The sequence below is a fragment of the Equus caballus genome, chromosome 2, assembly GCF_041296265.1.
Source record: "Equus caballus isolate H_3958 breed thoroughbred chromosome 2, TB-T2T, whole genome shotgun sequence".
Taxonomy (NCBI): Eukaryota; Metazoa; Chordata; class Mammalia; order Perissodactyla; family Equidae; genus Equus; species Equus caballus.
In genome coordinates, this window is record NC_091685.1 from 114,743,693 (window position 1) to 114,764,260 (window position 20,568).

Sequence of the window (20,568 nt, forward strand, 5' to 3'; positions counted from 1 at the left end):
TTATATATTTGAAGTGTTCTGACTGGATATCAATTTCAAGGACAATTTTCTTCAAATTTCCAGGTGTTGTTGGTAGCATAAGATTATGAGCACGTGCCGTGTACTCAGAATGGCCTGGATTTGAGACCTACTTTTGGAGATGGGAAAAGTTACAGAATATCACTGAATTGCCATTTTCTCATTTATGACATACTTCCTGATGTGTCGGGTTTAGTGTCTATAAAGCAGTTAGGGCACATAGTCAGTCTACAGTATACATTGGCTAGCAAGGTCAGTCTAATTAAGGACTGTTGTAGCTGAAAGATCTTATTAAACATTCAAAGTAAACTAAGCATTTGGTGGTGAGATCATCAAACACTATTCCTCTGTCCAGAACTTCTATTTAGTTAGCTGTATCCATGAATTTCATATTTTAAAACACTCTAATGTGTGTGTGTAAGTGTGTTTACTGAATTATCAATTATGCGGTCAGTCATGTGCTAATTGATTTTCATGTGAGTTCATAAGAAACCTGTGTCTTTGCCAAAAATATTAAGAACGTTAAGGATATAGTAATAGCCTATTTAATATTACCAGTTGCAGTATAGATTATTCTAAATTTAAGCTATAAGGCATTTTTTATTAATATATTGCTCTGGGGCAAAGCAAGCTTTTGTTCCTTACACAAATACATAGAATATTTAAATGACACACTGTGAATGTTAGTTATGTTTGTAGAAGTGATTCTAAAAATTCATGTTGTAATGTAGAGTTCTTTCTTGTGAGCCAAAGACTTTTTTCACTTATATAAATAGTTCTTAAGCGAAGACCATGTTGACAAACAATAGTCTATTACACAGAAAGAAGATGGAGATAGAATGACACGGAAGACTCTGCTCATGTTGAACACGTGCGTGGGCTGAGGAAAGTGTTTACATCTTTCTCAAACATTAGCTCATTGCTCCCTTTGTATGAGGGGCTTCATGTTTGGCATAGTGATTAAAAGGAAAAATATCTCCAAATATACAAGGCGGCAAAGATCCTCCACAAGCGTCTGCAACAGCAACAATCCAGCTTGGTAGAGATTTGTTTTTATTAGAAGTGCTCTGATGCTCTGAGCTGACGTGGTTCATTGGCCTTTCTTTCGCTTGATTTTATAGTTATCTCATAAGTGTACATTATTCTGCCACTGCTCTTCCTCTAGAATTTGTTTCGCTCACTTAAAGGCACAGTACTTTGAGATGAAATAGTTTTTAATGGCACATGGTCGATAGCAGACAGCGTAATGGTTGCTTGCTTCAATTTGTGATTTATTCTTAAGCAGATTTCATCTGTCTTGTTTGCTTTGTTGAATTCCCAGAGGGAAACTGCATCATGCCTCCCTGGAGTGGTGGTTCCAATTTCTTTGTGAGATGCTGTCTTTGTTGACCCTCATCCTTTAATGGTATCTGTAGATTGTGGTAGCTGGCAGGCTTCCTGAATACAAAAGGAATTACTGAGCTTAAGATTCTTAAATTTGATTAACCCAGAACTTGGAGAAAGAGGAGGAGCAGGGAAAGAACCAGTTAGATGTTAGAAAATGGAACTTGAGCATGCATATGTACACGGTGAAGTTTCATGTGGAGACATTTTGGTTAGAATTCCTTTTGAATACTTAACAGTCAAGCCTTTCTCCATGTCTTCAAAGCTTTTAATAGCATAGCTTAGAACTGTGACATCATATTTTATTGTGTAGATGTACCATAATTTACATACAAATTTTAAAATTTTGAAGACTTCTTTCCTTTTAAGTTTTTTTGGGCTATAAAATTATCATATAAAACCACACTATTGAGTGGTCAGAATAGAAATTCTGGTACAAATTGCTTTTTTTAAAAAATGTTTCTTTCTTCTTTTATTTTGCTGTTCATTAATTTTAAAACATATTTTATAAACTTTACCATAAAGATAAGCTGGTAAGTGGAATTCTTGAGCAGGAAAGAGACCATACTTAACAGATGAGAAAGTCAGGCCCTCTGAGATTATGCAGTGTCTGAAGTCATGTGGTTAGTGAGAACCAGAATCTTGAGATTTAGGGCCCCCAATGTAGGTTTTTTCTTTCGTCTTATACTATTTGCAAAATAGCTGGGTGTTAATAAGAATAAATACAGATATAGAGCTGAAAGAAATAGAGAAGTCAAGCGGGAAGGCTAATGTTAGGAAGGAAATGCTAACGAGCATGTTTTGGATAGGCTGTATTTGAGGTGCCATAGCACCCTATTGAAAATGCCCCAGGCAGCTGTTTGGTAGCAAAGTGTTTCAGAGTCGGCTCTGTAGCCAGACAAGCTTTACCGTCTGGTGGTGGTGTAATGCTGTGCAAATTATTTAGCTTCTGGGTCTCAGTTTCCTCATCTGTAAATTGGGGATAATAACATCATTGTTACTGTAGGGAGGATTAAATGAGTTAATACGTATAAAGCTGTTAGACCAGTGCCTGGCACACAGTAAGCATTCAGTATACATTAGATATTAGTGGAGATGCCTCCACCTGGATTGTTTTCCAGAGAGAAATCTAGGATATTAATCATTAAAAAAATGAGTTTTTTCATCCCTAGGTTACAAGTGTCACAAACTGCTATTTGAAGTTCAGTAACGAATCTTTTATAACCTAACAAATAATTATCTCGCACAATAGAATTGCCTAACTCTATCCTGAGTCTATTCAAAGCAGCAGCTAAACCCGGAGACTGAGTTAGTCAGATGGTGCTATTTATCTGATCTTTTCCTCTGAAAAAATCCACAAACTTTATATGAATACAATCTGATTAGCCAAATAGGCTTAAGAATGTTTTGGATAAGGATCAGACATAGAATCAATTCAGTGTTTACTGAAGATTGCTGTTATGTAGGTCAAATAGCTTTACAGAAAATAATAACTCAATGTATTATATCAGAGCACCCCTACTCCACAGATTTATTCTGTGGTCAGAAGGTAAAGAAGTAGGCAGCACTGGGACCTTTCCCCAAACGAACTGCCAAGGCTGGAGCGCGAACGATTTCCATGAAGGAAGGACAGAGAACACACAGCTTATCAAATTCACGTAGCTCTTAGTTGACTTTAACCGACCATGAGTTTTATATTGCTTTCACCAGTACTGTAAAATCTCTTTAAGGCAGAGTCATCAATTTCTTTGGTATTCCCCTGAAAACCAGCATAAAATCCAGGGAAATACCAGTGACTGGCTGAAGGAATGTGTGTATATCTCAATATTATCTTCTTAATTTTAATAAACTCAAAAATTAGCTAAAAAACCTAGTTTGTGTTACATCATGGTTTCCTAGTTAATGTATTTTGTTTTCAAGTTTATTGTATTAGTTTTTTTTCTGATTAATTTATTTTAATTAAACATTTTTTTGATCATTAAAATAATGTTTATAAACAATGGAAAGTATGGAAGCGTATAAGGAAGAAAATAAAACACCCAAGTGGTGTTTTAACTGTGTATTTTAACACAGACAGCTTTCCCCAGAGCCATTGTTCAGAGCTTCTACTCTCCCATCCTGTGTTCTCCCTGAAGGAAGGGATACAGTTCAGAAGCAGTTAACCAGGCCATTTGCCTTTTCCTAGGACCTCTCTGACATAATCTTTAACATATTCGAAACCCAGTAGTCCCCCCTTATCCACAGGGGATGCTTTTCAAGGCCCCCAGTGGATATGTGAAACTGCTGATAGTACAGAACCGTATATATACTATGTTACAGGCAGCATTTTAGGGCTTTTTTTGGGCATATCTGAATTGCCAGCATCAGTACTTTTGTGCTTTGGGGCCATTATTAAGTCAAATAAGGATTGCTTGAACACAAGCACTGTGACGTGGCTGACACTTGATCTGATGATAACCAAGATGGCTACTAAGTGGCTAATGGGCAGGTAGCGTATACAGCGTGGATCCACTGGACAAAGGGATGATTTGCATCTTGGGATGGAGCAGGATGGCACGAGATTTCATCATGCTACTCAGAAGGAGTGCAGTTTGAAACTTATGAATTGTTTATTTCTGGAATTTTCCATTTAATATCTTTGGACTCCAGTTGAACTTGGGTAACTGAAACCAAGGAAAGGGCAACCTTGGATAAGGGGAGGCTGCTGTACAATACATTTCAGTTACTCTGCTCGGCCTGTCTCCAGGCCCTTCCAGCCAATGGATGACCGTAGAGTGGGTTTGTTATTTTTTCTTGGGAATAAAAAGGCTTTAGCTTGTAAACTTTTAGCCTAACTATTATATGAAAATATTAGTCTTTTAAATCTCTAAAAAGGTGGTAGTTAAGAATGCATTATTATTGTTTTAATTTGATCATTGTAAGATTGAGCATCTTACCATATGGTTCAGTGGCCATGGATATTTCTTCTTCTGTGAATAGCCTGATCCTCTTCATCATTATATATATTTTTTATGTTGGCTATTTTGTCTTTCATTATAATAAGTTGTTACTATTAATTTCTAGTTATTTTCTTTGATTGCTATTACCTGTTACAAATATTTCTTTCAGCTTGTTGGTTTGCTTTTTGATTCTGATTATGGTGCATTTTGCTACACAGTACTTTAAATTTATATGTGGTTAAATTTAACTTTTTTAGTCTTTGTTTTCTGACTTCTGGGTTCCTTGTTTTGCTCAGGAAATCCCCTTACTTCCAAGGTTATAAGAACTATGTTCTTATAATTTTATTCTAGTAACTTTCCTCCTTCCTTCCTTCTTTCCTTTCTTTCTTTCAATATTGAAGCCTTTAAACGATCTAGAACTTAGTTTTTGTTTCTGTTATGAGTTCAGAATCACATTTTCTATTCTCTGATATTGGTCCCTAATTTTCTTAGAGCACTTAATCCTGGCTCAGTAAATTGTACCCATTGACATTTTCTTTACTAGATCTTTTCTTTCCTAGCATTTATCTCAGGGCATAGATTCAAGGAGGCTATTAATCTGCCTTTCTCCAAAGCCCTCCTACCTGGCTTCCCCCTGACCTGCATCAGTCATCCTGCCTCCTTCTCTGTTCTCCAACTTTCAGTGTTCTCTAAATCAGTTTCCATATTTGCTTTCATTAATCTCTTTCCTTTAGAGCAGGGATCAGCAAACTTTTTCAGTAAAGGGCCAGATAATAAGTATTTTAGACTTTGCATCTACTCAACTGTGCCTTTGTAGTACAAAAGCAGCCATAGACGATAAGTTAGGAATGAGTGTGGCTTTATTCCAATAAAACCTTACTTCTGGACAGTGAAATTTGAATTTCATATGATTTTCACATGTCAAAAATTATATTCTTGTTTGGGTTTCTCCCCAACTATTTATAAAATGCAAAAGCCAGTCTTAGTTCATGGGCCATATAAAAACAAGTGGTGTGCCAAATTGGGCCCTCAGGTTGTAGTTTACTGACCTCCACCCTAGAGCCACCAGTGACGGCTTCTTTGCTTCCATCGGTCCTGGATTCTCCCTTTTAAAAAAGGAGCCATAGGTCTTAGGCACACAGCTCCAAGCAGCCCTTTCTTCTTTAAACAAATATTAGTGTACACAGTAATGTATTTAAAACAACATATTTCAGTTATTCAAGCCCTCTATTTCTGGGAATAACTCACAATCAGTAGCTGACTTTAGAGTTTTGTTTTCAGTGGGTTTACACTGTTCCCTTGTTCAATTTAGTGTAAATATTGTATGAAAATATTTTCTTTCGGAAAGGGGATATCTATTCCACTATGAATAACTGTTAAAACATTTTAATTTCTTCACAGCCTTATAGACTACTATTGCAAGATTGTTTTGGTATAAAAAATATTTTTCTGGGAGCATAATTGTTGTCCTCAGAAAAAGGTTTTGTCTTGGCCATTATAATTATTTTTGTAAAATACCTCATGTGCATTAAAACACTTGAAATTGTTTGCCTCTGATTATCTGTGGCTCTGCCACAAGAATCCCAAGTTTAGTGATGAAAGTCATAGCTTAATGATCTTTGGGACCATCATCTTAATAAAAAACAACACAGATTTATCCATTATCTTACAGGCTACAAATTACTTCCATAAAGACTGTCTTTTCAAATTTCTTTAAAATAAATAAATAAAACATATTTACAACATTAAAACCAGAAAATGTTGAGATTTTAATTGATTATTCCTTACCACTCGCCCAACTGTACAATTTGGGGGATGGGAAAACAAAAACTGTGATGTTTAAACTAAATACCAAGTGGTTTTTAGATAAATTGTGTAGCAGTGAAAAATGTGTTATTCATCAACTCTTAGGAGGAAGCTTCTTAACAGGGCCAGAAGAGGGAAAGGGAGCTGGCGTTGACTGAGTTCCTACTTTGCATCAGTTTAATCTTAGAGCCCTGCAAGGGAGCAGTTGTCATGCCTTTGTTCAAAAGAAGCATCTTAGGCCACGAAGGTTCTAGTAATTTCCCCAAGGTAGCCCAGCGTGTTAAAGATGGAGTCCAGATTTGAACCCAAAGGCCTGTTTCCACATCTGCTTTTCCTCTTGAAGATTTAGCTTGAAAAGAATAAGCTTTTGACGTGGTCAGTTTATATGAACATTTATGTATGTCTCTTACACTCTTATGTAGGCATATAGACACACATTGAAACAACTGAAAACTTTATTTAGGAAAAAAAAAATCCTGGGGCTTATCCCATGGTGCAGCGGTAAAGTTGGCACATTCGTTTCCGTGGCCTGAGGTTCGCTGGTTTGGATCCCAGATGTGGACCAATGCATCGCTTGTGAAGGCACGCTGTGGCAGGTGTCCCACATATAAAAAAAAAGTAGAGGAATGTGGGCATGGATATTAGCTCAGGGCCAGTCTTCCTCAGCAAAAAGAGGAAGATTGGCAGCAGATGTTAGCTGAGGGCTAATCTTCCTCAAAAAAAAAAAAAAAAAAATCCTGTTAATTGAATATTTATTACTTTTTTCTAGAAGAGTAGAAATGGCTTTCTGTTCTGTCATTATGTTTTCCCTTAGCAAAACAAATTCACTTACAAAATTATGTCATTTGGACAATATCATTTGTGTTAGGATTTCTTTTTCTTTCTTTCACCTTTGTCTGATTAGCTCTAGATATTAGTCTTTAATATTTGTTGGGGCAGCCTTCCTGGAGTCCACTGTGTGACAAATATCAGATAGCAATTCAAGTGTCAGGATTCTAAATTCTAAAATTTTAACTCCACCAAAATATCCTGCGTAAGCACACTATTTTTCCTTTCCTCTCGGCTTCCTTCACACCTCCTCCTGCACACATTTATCCTTCCCCTTGGCACACTCCCTGAACTTTAAACAGAAAGTGGGGCAGGTGATAATGGAATAACTATTTGCTTTAATAGTATTTAAAGAGTTTAGCTTTCAGATATTTTGGGCTTCTTTAGACATGTGTTCTCTTAAAAGGAACTTCCATAGAATCTAGTAAAATTAGTCAAACAGGCTCCTCTTTAATCATAAAATTTACTATCCAAGCCTGTACTATTACTTGGGTATTATAACCAGTTTGCAAACTTTTTTTTCTTCAATATATCTTGGTTGTAAATTCTCAAGATACTTATAATATTATGAGAAAAGGGCAACTAAAATAATGTGGAATAGATGAAGTATTATTGAAAAACAAAAGAAAACTATAAATGCTCTAATCTAAAAATTAAAAGGCTAAAAGGGGCTGAATATGCAGTTTCTGAAGTCATTAATCATTTTGACAAGCAATCATGATCTTCTTCACTGAAATCTGGGGTTCTAGAATGTGATATTACTTTGAATTGTAGAAATAAATTTAGTGCAAATAAATTTGAGTTGAAGAGATGTTTTACTTAGAAATATGTTTGTGAGTCACGGAGAACTGAAAGTAACAGTAGTTTAAACAAGACAAGAGTTTATTTTTCTCCCAAGAGATCAGAGGCAGCCAGCTCAAGCCTAGTCTGGCACTTCCACAATCATCAGGCTCTTTCTTGCTTGTAGTTCTGTCTTTCTTAATATGGCATCCTGCAGCCCAAGATAGCTTCTCAAGCTCCAGCCATCACTTCTGCCTTGTAGTCCTCAGGAAGGAGAAAGTGGAACAAGGACAATTCCTGAAAGTGATACATGACACTTCTACCTAAATTTCATGGATCAAAACTCAGTCTTCTAAGGGGCTGGCCTGGTGGTGCAGTGGTTAAGTGCACATGTTCAGCTTTGGCGGCCCAGGGTTCACCAATTCAGATCCTGGGTGTGGACATGGCACCGCTTGGCACGCCATGCTATGGCAGGCGTCCCACATATAAAGTAGAGGAAGATGGGCATGGATGTTAGCTCAGGGCCAGGCTTCCTCAGAAAAAAGAGGAGGATTGACGGCGGATATTAGCTCAGGGCTATTGTTCCTCAAACAAACAAACAAAATGTAGTCATCTAAAATGGGGGCAGTTTCCGTTTGGGAGGATGAAAAAGTTCTGGAGATGGGTGGTGGTGATAGTTGTGCAACAATGTGAATGTCTTTACTGCCACTGAACTGTACACTTAAAAATGGTTAAAATGGTATATTTTATGTTATGAGTGTTTTACAAAGAACAAATGTAGTCATCTAGAAGAAGGGGAGGCTGGGAAGTGTGGATTTTATTCTGGAAAGCTATTGCCTTCCTAAAAATCTGAGGTTCCATTGCTAATGAAGAAAAGGAGGGTAAATACTGGCAATAACTAGCAGTCTTTGAAACATTTGTGATGGCCAAAAATATAAAGAGCAAAGAACAAACAAGAGATGCAGCAAGTCATGTGTGACCTATGGAGTGAACTGATAAGGGAAAATATGGATTAATCATAATCATACCTTTGCTAGGGGCAAAAAAAATCAGTCAGACCAAGCTTTGATGTCTAATCCAGAATTCTTATGCTCCTGTTTGATCAGTGGCATCGCCAAAGCATGGAATCAGGCATATTTTGGGGAAGGATCTGGCCCAGTAATGTTGGATGAAGTCCGCTGCACCGGGAATGAACTCTCTATTGAGCAGTGTCCAAAGAGTTCCTGGGGCGAGCATAACTGTGGCCATAAGGAAGATGCTGGAGTGTCTTGCACCCCTCTAACAGGTAAGAATTTCCCCCAGTCACCTACCAACTCTTGCCCCCAGCACCATTTGGGCTTACCTTTTCTTCTCTTCAACTTATATAATATTGCTAAATGAGCACACAAATAAATCCCCCAAATAAAACTAAACAAAAAAACTAACACAAATCATATATTAAAATGCTATCTTGGGGCCAGCCTGGTGGTGTGGTGGTTAAATTTGTGCACTCCACTTTGGCGGCTCAGGGTTCATGGGTTTAGATCCTGGGCGTAGACCTATACACTGCTCATCCAGCCATGCTGTGGTGGCGTCCCACATACAAAACGAAAGACGACTGGCACAGAAGTTAACCCAGGGACAATCTTCCTCAAGCAAAAAGAGGAGGATTGGCAACAGATGTTAGCTCAGGGCCAATCTTCTTCACCAAAAAAATGCTATCTTTTTCTTCATAGATATCTCTGAATTTTTTAATTTAAGGCTATACAACTCTGTAAAACTAGATTAGAAAATATGACTTTGTTGCAATATACAGTCCCCAATAATCAAAATTAGCATGCAATGATACATTTCAGATATTAGGTATTATAATTATATGTTTAGTACATTCATCTATTAACCTGTCTTGACTCTCAGAATGTGTTTATAGCTGGTAAACTGTTGATGGGATTGTTGACTAAAGGACACTATTAAAGAAACCAAGTCAACTTTGTTATGCTCGGTTTTCAGACTACTCCGGATCACAGCATGCTTGTCAGGATACATCATGTGTTCTAAGAAAGGCATGTCTGAGAGCAGACGAGTGTGTGTGTGTATATACTTACTTATTTTGGAGGATGAAGAGGGATATGGACAGGCAAGAGAAGTTGGGTCATCACAAGTCCATTGTTTCTATAGTAAAAAGAACTTGAAGAAAAAAATTAGGGATTTCAGTCTTTCTTTAAAAAAAATCAAAAGAACAACTTACAGCTTATGAAATGCTGAAGTTTCACCTTTTTATTTACATAGTTCTATACGTGCTGTTGGTTTTATTAGCAGAATAACACAATTATGCACAGTAGAAGTGCTATAAAATTTATGCCAGATTTGAAGCCAGAGCACTCCATCTTCTTGAGCCTGCATTTCCTCCTCTTTCAAATGAGGATAGTCTTGTAGTGTTGCTGTGATGGTCACAGGAGGTAATATGTGTAACAGTGCTTTACAGACAGTAAAGTATTACATTCATAAGTAATTCTGTTGCTAAGAGACCTTCGTTTATTTTAAGAGATCCCAGACATTCATGAAAAGTAGGACCTTTACCCAAGATTCTTTGTGTTTTTTGTTTGGGGGGATGTTTGGATTATTTTGGATGGAAACAGCTTTTACATTTACTTTTGGGGGGATAAATTTCTCATATCTGCTTGGAAGATATTATATTCTTAGATATATAGGTATTCTTGGAAGATGCAGATATTTCTCTGTCTGCTTAGATGCTCTTTACAGGATTCTCTGGCAGTTTATTTATTGAATTCATATGATTCAAATTCAGATCTGTATTATCAATAAAAGAACAAAGGTGGGACATGTACCCCAGTTTTTTAAATTTATGAAGCCTGAGGAATAATAAACGCATTGACATATAGATCACTCTTTAACCAGAACAGCTTTTTCTGTCTTCGTATTTCAATATTTTTTCACTTGCAGTTAAAATTTTGAACTATTTCCAAGTTAGTATGTTTTCTTAGTTTTTAAATTTAAATGACTGGTATTGCTCAGACTTAAGGAGATTGAAATTAAAGGAAATTTCCAAAATATTATTTAATTCAGAGAAATCTAAACAGCTACTTTGGAATTATATCAGAATAGATTTTTCTACTCAGAAAACAGGAGTACAGATAAAAAAAGAAAGAATATTTTGTCAGGACAGATGTGCATTCTGTCATTCTTCAGAAACAAGCTATTGACCTCAGGTCACTGAGCACAGTCCTAAAATAAGTTTAACAAAATGCTTAGACCCAAATAGGGTGATATTTCTAGTGAAATTAGATTAGATTTGACAATTGATTTGCTTGGTCTCTGTGTCTCCTTCTTATCACAGATGGAGTCATCCGACTTGCAGGTGGAAAAGGCAGCCATGAAGGTCGCCTGGAGGTGTATTACAGGGGACAGTGGGGGACTGTCTGTGACGACGGGTGGACCGAGCTGAATACCTATGTGGTTTGCCGGCAGCTGGGATTTAAGTAAGGTCCATGGATATGAGGCGGCAAATGCCAAATTATATTTTTAAAAGTTTCATTTTGTAACCCTCACTTGTAATTTCTATAATACTAAAAACACACGTTCTCTGTCATCAATTTACTTGTCTCCTCTACCTACCTACCTTTCTATATATGGACGTACAAGAATGAAAAACAGTCACATTTTCTAGGATCATCTCTTCCCACTTATCTCATTTACCTTTCCTTCCACCACTCTTCCTGAATAATTGGTTGGAGCCATGGGTGACCTTTGGGTCACTTTGTGTCTATTCAAGTAAGGCTGTACCCTCTGAATGCTCGGTGTTATTCTGACGCATCGCTACTATTGGATGTTGTTAGTTCTGACATCATTGTGTCTGCAACTGCAGAGAAGTCCAGTGTCAAATGCTTTGTTGTTACATTATTCCCTTTCTCAGAATGTGATGATAATTATCACTTTTATTTGAGAAAAAAGACTTCTTGTCATGAGACGACCTTTAGCACTCACCCTTGACCTCACTCTCTTCAAGGCTGAGTATCACACTTAGGGCAATACATTTCATGTCACACACATAATGCATTCCAGAGTAGAGACTTAAGTTGGTTGAAGTAACTGCAAATGATCCTTTTGAGCTAATATTTGAATGAGGCCATTAATGCCTATTCTTTCTTGTTTTCCATGTTTCTATGTCATACTTGAAGTAATTGTCTCATGCTTGAAAAAATTGGCAAAATTATTTTATTTCAGCTTGTGATGGAGCTAATTGCTAATATTCATTAAACTCTAAAAATATACTTTCATTCAACCTAGGTATGGCCATGTTTAAGATATATATTTTTAAATTTGTAAAAGTAATCTTAAATATTTTAGAGAAAGTTTGGAAAATAAAGAAAATAAAAACTATCCATAATTTTTCCATTTTTACACCATCATTATTATAACTTGTGTATATAACTTTATAACATATCTAGTATTGGATATATAATTTTTGTATCCACATTTTTTAATCTTCATTTTACAACATAGTCATAATTTTTAATGATAAAATAATATCCATTGGCTGTTCATACTATAATTTACTTAATATTTAGGTTAGTTTAATTTTTATTGTTATAAAAAGTGATATCATGAAGATATAAATTGCCCAATATTTTGAATTTTCTTGGGCAGTGACATTATTATAATTTCAGGTCAAGGGGTATGACATACCAGTCAAATAAATATTGATATTTATTTAATAAGAATTACTTAATAAATACTATTTCATCTTTAAGTGAATCTCTGTTAGACTGAGAACTGAATCCTGTTTTCACAGATTTAGAAAGACTCATAAATACTATTATTTACTATTTTCATATGTTTCCTTATTAATGAAAACAATTGAGTGACAATGATTTTTTTCTTCATATTTTAATTATTTTCTTTCACAAATACATTCAGTTTTTTCTGCATATACAGAGCATCAGAACTTAATGGTTCTAAAAATGTTCTCAATAATATTTGTTAAAACTTCTAGATGATTATATTAGGAGGTAGAATAGGCATGTGCTACATTTACTTTTAAGTTTACAGAGGAATTTCTGAAAGAGAATACTCTTTTGGAATGAGAAAGAGCCTGAACTCTGGGTTTCTTTGTATGAATGATGTCCCAAAGTAAAATGACCTCCTGTTGTCTGTTCTGTAGTTGATATGGACAAATGGTAATGCGCTGATGCATTTTGTGGAAAAATGATATAAGTTGAAAGTGATAGCAATATGGGATTTAGGTTATTTACTTTTCTAGCTAAGACTTGAGTAGTCAGCAAAATAGCAGAAGTCTTAGAATGATTAATTAAAAGTTGCAGTGTTTTAATTTTTTTAAATGTTCATCTTGTTAAATAAATTTAATAAATAAGTACGTAGGAAAATTCATGCCAGACAGAAAGATCTCATATTCTTAGTACAGAAATAATAAAAACATCCAGTGAGGCAAGTGATTGACATAAAACTTATGAATAAGAGCTTAATTACATAGCCTCCTGGAACTGAGAGACACCTTAAAGATCTTTCAGCTCGGGAACTTCTGGAGGTTTGGATTTTGTAGAACAAAAGAAAACTAAATTGGGAGGAGGATGAATGAAGGTGCAGACACTTAGTTACTAATTTTTTGTTTTGCAGATCTTTCATATTTATACAGCATCCATATTTATTATAACATATTTAGTTTTTTCATAGTGCAGAGTAACAAAGTCAACTGGAACACAAACATAATTTGTAATTTTAAAAATCAAATTTATGTAACCTTATGAAAAGCGAAGAGCATCATCATTATTCTGATTTTGATGGGCTGAAATCTAAGTTTCATTATGGATCGGGTACGGTGCTTGAGGAATCACTGAACTAATTCACACTTTTTACTTTGGAGGAGAGGATCCAAAGAGGGCTAGAGAAGCTGGTGAATCCAAATGAGCTCAGTGGGTCATCAGAGGCGGATGGAGGACCAGAGTTCTCATTTTCTGGTTCACAGTGTTATTTCCATGGTCAGGAATTTGAGGTTAATCTTTTTGTCTGCATTTTCTCTGGTGGTGAGTTAAATTGTAGACAAACTGTAGACAAGAATGGATGGGGAAAAAGGATTAATCATCCATTAGTTACCCATTGAATCAATCAAAACTTGTTAAGATGACCAAAATGTGTGATAGAGCCGACAGCGCTCTTAGAATGAGTCTTCAAAATAGGAGAAAGGACAAATGCTTATCCTCTGACACAATGACACTTAATTAGGTTGTTTGTTTTATGGTTTCTTGAAACAAGGAACAGCAGTTCTATGCATGATGTTTATTTATTGCCACAGATATGGCAAACAAGCCTCTGCAAACCACTTTGAAGGAAGTCCAGGGCCCATATGGTTGGATGACGTCAGCTGCTCAGGAAAGGAGACCAGTTTCCTTGAGTGTTCCAGGAGACCGTGGGGCAGGCACGACTGCAGCCATCGGGAAGATGTAGGCATTGCCTGCCACCCCAGCGGCCCTGGACGTGGACTTTCTCTGGGTGAGGACCGGCCACAGCTCTCAAGTTCCCATAAGTCGGTAGCCACTGCACCTCTGGTCACTGGCCCAGAATGTGAAGCATTTCTCATCTTTGGCTTTTTTTAGTTGATTTCCCATAATGCTCTAATTTTCAGTAATTTGCATTCAGAGAAAAATGATCTTCAAGTCTTTCCACTGTTATAAAATTTCTATCCCCAAAGTTATTTTTCTTCACCTAGAAGCCTAAGTTTCTCACTAAAAATCTTTATAATCATGTGTATCTGAAAGATGAAATAAAGAAGCTGCGAGGTCCATTCTCCTACTCGTTAGTTATTCCCCTGCTCACCTAGAATAAGTCTTGTTTACCTTGAATTCTAATGAACTATCGAGACAGGATTTTTTAAAAAAGCAAAAACAGAAGAAAACAATAGCTCTCGCCCCAACCCTTATGATTCATTTCCCCTTTAGTCCTGAAGGCTTGTCAATCATTGGTCACCAGTCGTCTATTGCTCTTTCCTAACCTAGATCTTTCAAGTTTCTCAGTGGGCTCCTAAATGGATTTGTTGGAGTAAATAGCCCACTGACCTGAGGTACCCTGTAACTCTAGAAACCCATCAAGGATTTTAACTAGTCTTCAGTTCCAAATTTTTTCAGACTTGTAGTGGATAAAAGGTAACTAGCTCATCTAACAGTCTTGAAATATTTATGGATAAAGATCCTCTCATGAGCAGAAGGCAGCTACATATCCTTGACAGACTCAATGTCTGGTGAGGAGGACAGAATAAATATGAATGAAAAATATAGATAGAGATATTCAAAAAGACTTCGAAGGACACTATCACAGCTCTATTGTATATTTATACATATATTTTTTGGTGAACAGATGTTAAAATAACCAGAAGTGATCCTTACTTTTCACCTCAGGGTTGAATCAACCCCTTTCATATTGTCCTGTTTTGGGACTGTGAAGCTTACATCTTCACGTCATAAAATAACAGAACTTGTTGAATCCTACAGTATTAACTGGATAGTTTGTCAAAGTATATGGTTGATTCCTCATTGTACTCTAAACTGTGAGATCATAGTGACTCACTGCACTGATCTAGAAATACAACATTCACTACATCCCTTATAGGTTGTATTTCCAATTTTGTTTCTTTTCATTTGTTCTCCTCCTTTGCTCTCTTCTTATGCAGGATTTAGGATCTTCCCAGGATTATTATGTGATGAACGATGGCAAGTGGTTGGGGGAGATAGATCCTGTTTGCTAGAAATGGATGCTCTTAGCCCCAGAGAGCAGGTCTTTGGATCATGGAGTGATCCATTCAGGCACGCTCCATCAGTATCCAGGTGGCGAAATACTATAAATGCTATACAAAATATTATAATCTGAGTTCCCTGAAGGCCTTGTGGTTAAATATATCCATATGGTTAGGACAACTAATCTTTTCATTTCCCATGAAAATCTTGTTAATTGTAGGATTCTAGATATATTTTTTAAAAATTTAAAAAGCTGAGGGTGATAATTATTAATAAAATATGTGATCATTATTATGAATCTCTTTGGTCCTAATTTTGGTAGTATGCCTATTAACTATTCATTTGTCCAAAGAACATTATGTCTGAGCCAAATATCCTTTTGGAATAGAATCATATTACCATTTATTCATCCAAAGAGATCATTACTTTCCCACTTATCAAAAGGACTGCATATTTAAAAGAGAAGGTTAGAGAAGGAGATCATGGAATAGTGCAATAAACAGGAGCATTTAAAGAAGACAGTTGAGATCTTTTACTTCTTTGGCACTGTGATAATGAGCATTTGGACTGTTAGTGTTTTCAGCTATCTGAAGGGTAACTTGAGGACCTTAAGTTTAGATGTGAATGAAACTGTTCTCAAAATGAGTAATAGTTCAATAGACACTTTCTATATTTGGGTCTGTGGTGGATGGATTGCTCAAAGACAATATTCCAGATCAATTAAAATAATTCTCATAGGAATGCAGTGAATCCCTAGATGAGTCAGAGGAAATTTGAGGGATGGTAAATATGTGGATTTTTCATTTTTATATTGCATCAATTCTAAAATTGAGAGTGTTAAATCCTAGCAGAAATTTCTTGCACAGTGAGATTTCTCTTACTCAATTTTACTGTATAAACTTTGACTTCTAATTTATATTTATGCTAGATATTATCTTTCTTCTCAGAAAAATGTTTTCCAAAAATAATGTATTAAATCAATGTTACAGGAAAATTAAAGAAAACTCTACTGGAACTCAAAATTTGAGACATATAATTAAAGATACTATGTACCCATAGGACTGTTAATTTTCCCAGGCATTTTATATATATTTAAGATTGTAGATATGAAACGTGTATATTATTACTGCTTTAGCAAAAAGAACTTAAACAGTAAGGTGGTATGACAGAATGGCTTTTGTCATCCACTTTACCTTCAAGCATTAAAAATCCAACGACTTTGTAAAATGAATGGCTAAAATTAGGTTCAGAAATATTGTACACATTATTTTACAAAGCATGCAGCTTAGGCTTTAAAAAGACTTCATCATTTTTATTTTTGTGGTATATGAAAAACTGCCCATAAAACACGTAAGATGGAATGTGGAGATCTAATTCCATGTGCATATGTTTTCTTAATTTTGGACCAAAGATCCAACAATGTAAAAATTGAAAACTTTAAGAAAAGATTTTCATCTGTTTGGATTTTTCTTCCCTTGAGGATCACTTTTCACCTTATTCCTTTTACAAAGAACCCCACAATTCCAGATACGTTAATAAGAAACGTAAAGTTTCAAGTATGCTGTGCTTTGTGACACAGCTAAACTCCCAAGTGTTTTTTAGTTGACTGTAAACAGCGCATAGAGTAGACGCTGCATAAACACTTGTTGATTTTGACTTTGCCATGATGATTCTACGATGATGCCTGTCCCACAAAGTGAGTATGACCAGGAGAGAAACTAGAGAGCCAACAACTCTGGGGGGGGTAACAAAGAATGATGGAGAAGTGAAATGGATCAGAAGAATGAAAGAAGCAGCAGCAGCAAACCGTGTCCATCTTGCCGACAGTATTTTCTTTCAGTTAACAAATGTCAATCTAGTAATTTCACGTTGGTTTAAACATATATAAAATGGCGTTTTGTTCATTAGCTGCCTACTCCACCTCCCTGGTTCTGATGATTTCACCATCATTCGTTGTATTCCCTAAATCCTTACCCGTAAATCTTAGGGGCCCTGAAGCTGCAGACTCTTCTGGTAACTGGGTAATCTAAAGTATGTGTATTAGTTTCCTTGGGCTGCCGTCACCAAGTGCCACACACTGGGGGCTTAAACAACAGATATTTATTGTCTCACAGTTCTGAAGTCCAAAACCAAGGTGTTGGCAGGATTGGTTCTTTCTGTAAGTTGTGAGGGAAGGGTCTGTTCCAGGCCACTCTCCTTGGCTTGCACATGGCCATCTTCTCCAGATGTCTCCTCATATAATTTTCCCTCAGTGTACCTCTGTGACCAAATTTCCCCTTCTTATAAGGACACCAGTCATATTGGATTAGGGCCCACCCTAATGACCTCACAATTCAACTCATGACAGTATGCAAGCTACTGCAAAGACTTTCAATTAAACAATACCGTATTTCTCGGTGTTGAAAGAGATACAGGAAACTCTACAAATCACTTCATTTGCATAACTTAGATTAACCTCAATTTGCTAGAGATCAGTTTCTCAACTTTTTAAAAAATCATGACATTTATTTATTTATTTATTATTTTTTATTTCCTAGCTTCAGCATTTTTTTAAATTGAGGTATAACTGACATATAACATTATACAGTTTCAGGTGTACAAAATAAAGATTTGATATTTGAGTACACTGTGAAATGATCACCACAATAAATCTAATTAACATCTGTCACCTTACATAGTTACAAATTTTTTTTTCTTGTGATGAGAAGTTTTAGGATCTACTCTGTTAGCAACTTTCAAATATGCAATAGAGTGTTATTAACTATAATCATCATGCTGTACATTACATCCCCATTCAACTTTTAAATCTTAGTAATTTTTGTGACTTAAGTCCTTCCTTTGGAATCAATAGCAAATAGGAAGCCTGAGATGGAAATTGTCCTTGTTAGCTGCCTTCCTCTTATTCCTCCGGCATTCAAGTTACCTGTGCATGCCAAGGGTATATCTACTTATGCCTTCCTAAAAAATCTTAGCTTTGGAGTGTAAATTTCTACCTATGTTAAGGATAAATAAACAGACAAAAACAACTCTGAGTAAACATCTTTTACTATTTAGAGGGTAGCAGTAATAAAACCATTCACGATTTTACAGTGCTATTCATTCATTCATTCAGCAAACAGCTATCACGTGTCCTCTGTATGCCAGGCACTGTTGCAAGTGCTAGCAAAGTTGAGCAAGTGAGCACTCTGACCGCCAGGCTTCAAAAGATATGCAACAGTAGATACAGTTTTCTGTTGATATCTCGTCTCTTTCTCTCTCATATTGACCTGCTGATTTTATAGTTGATTTAAAAAATAAATTGTGCTTTATAAAGTCTCTCATGCTTTAACGTCGGTTTGCTTGTTTTGGCTTTTCTAATACTTTTGAATCATGACTTAGGTTTTCCTATCAGACTGATGGATGGAGAAAATAAGAAAGAAGGACGAGTGGAGGTTTTTATCAATGGCCAGTGGGGAACCATTTGTGATGATGGGTGGACTGATAAGGACGCAGCTGTGATCTGCCGCCAGCTTGGCTATAAGTAAGTAAAACCTAATTTGGGATAGTTACTTGATAAATATTTCTGACTTTTTAGGCTTTTCTAGTGAGTTATTCCTTACCTAAAATTAATTTCTGTGATTCAATTGAAAATACTGGCAGCATACTGACATGATTCAGAATTATAAAGAAAAATACGAAGTAGAGTCTATTTAAGTATTTCTGTTCTCTTACAAGAAACATACATTGTGTTGCATAAGGAGTGTAGCTTTTATCTAACAGCAAATAGTCTAATAACTTGACTACTCATAACACTGCTTCTATCAGGCAGAGGTATTAACCTTTTCTCTGTGATTTCTGTTTCAACACTGTAGCCTTTTAAGAGACTCTGCAGTTATTAAAATTGTGGTTGGTTCTCCTTATTCACAGAGGTCGAGTTCTCTGAGGTCACGGTGAACACTGAGTTAGCCAATGCTGAGCCCCTGCTTCTAGGGTTGAGGTCGAACAGGGCGATACTCTGCCGCCTTCTTTTAGCTCTCATACTTGCAAACAATTGTCCTTTTTGTGGTCTATTAGTACCCCCGCCATCTTTGTGGTCTTTTGTTGATGATTTCACTGTTTAAAATGGCCCCTAGGCATAGTGTTAGCGTTCCTAAGTGCAAGGCTGTGATGTGCCTTATGGAGAAAATATGTTTGTTTAGATAGGCTTCATTCAGACATGAGTTATTGTGCGAAAAACATGGTACTAAATAGACTGGGAAAAGGACACTTGTTTGCAGTTTGAGAGCTGAAATAAAAAGACAGATAATCTTGTGAGACCTCAACTGGGCAACTCAGTCTTTTGAGGCTTTGCACATATCTACAAACGACCATGAAAGCACCGTGGGTATTGATTTTGCAGTTGCAAGTATGTGGAACATGTTACAATTGAGAGGGCTATGAAATTTAAACTAATATACATAAATTGCCTAGCTCGTAGTAGATTATTAGTAGTGGTTTGAATTTTTAAAATATATAATTAATTATACATCTATGTGTATCTTAAATATTGATAGATTTAACTAGTTATTCCTATGCAGATTACATTTTTATTTTTAAAAGTATTTCTATTTTAATAAAAGTCCAAATGCTTTATTCTAAAGTTTTAATTCAAAGTTTGTTTTTGGTTACTCAGATACTACTCCCTTTTATTGCTCAGTTTTGGACCTAGTTGCAATTCCAACAGTTTTATGGTCAATGGGTCCGTTATTTGTGATATAGATTTTCAGTATTTGAAATTGGTATGTGACATAGATTTTCAGCTTTCAAAATATGGGGTGGAAGAGCAAGGTAGGGAGAGTCTACATTAGATGCCTGGGTGAATTTAGTCAACGATTTAAGTTTCCTTTCCTCATTACATTTCTAACACTCATTCCTCCATTTGGAAAAAAATTATTGTTCTTACATTACATTCCCAGTGAATTTCCTTATCCAAAATCAGCCATTAAAGTATATTGCTGTTTGAAACTACTTTCTTGGTTATAGTTTATTTTTTGGTAGATGTGATCCAGGAAGCCTAGAATTACCTTTGGAAGTATGAAGTATTACCTTTG

General features: G+C 36.0%; 1 protein-coding gene across 7 annotated transcripts in view; it reads left to right on the plus strand.

The window, feature by feature from the left end:
• PRSS12 (serine protease 12) overlaps positions 1 to 20,568 on the plus strand; it is a 70,945-nt gene that overhangs the window by 20,799 nt on the left and 29,578 nt on the right. For all 7 annotated transcript variants that reach the window (XM_023636643.2, XM_070259707.1, XM_070259708.1 and 4 more), the window contains 4 exons: positions 8,861 to 9,039; positions 11,092 to 11,233; positions 14,065 to 14,261; positions 18,878 to 19,019. In XM_023636643.2, coding sequence (XP_023492411.1) covers positions 8,861 to 9,039; positions 11,092 to 11,233; positions 14,065 to 14,261; positions 18,878 to 19,019 — 660 coding nt within the window. The remainder of the gene's footprint in view (positions 1 to 8,860; positions 9,040 to 11,091; positions 11,234 to 14,064; positions 14,262 to 18,877; positions 19,020 to 20,568) is intronic.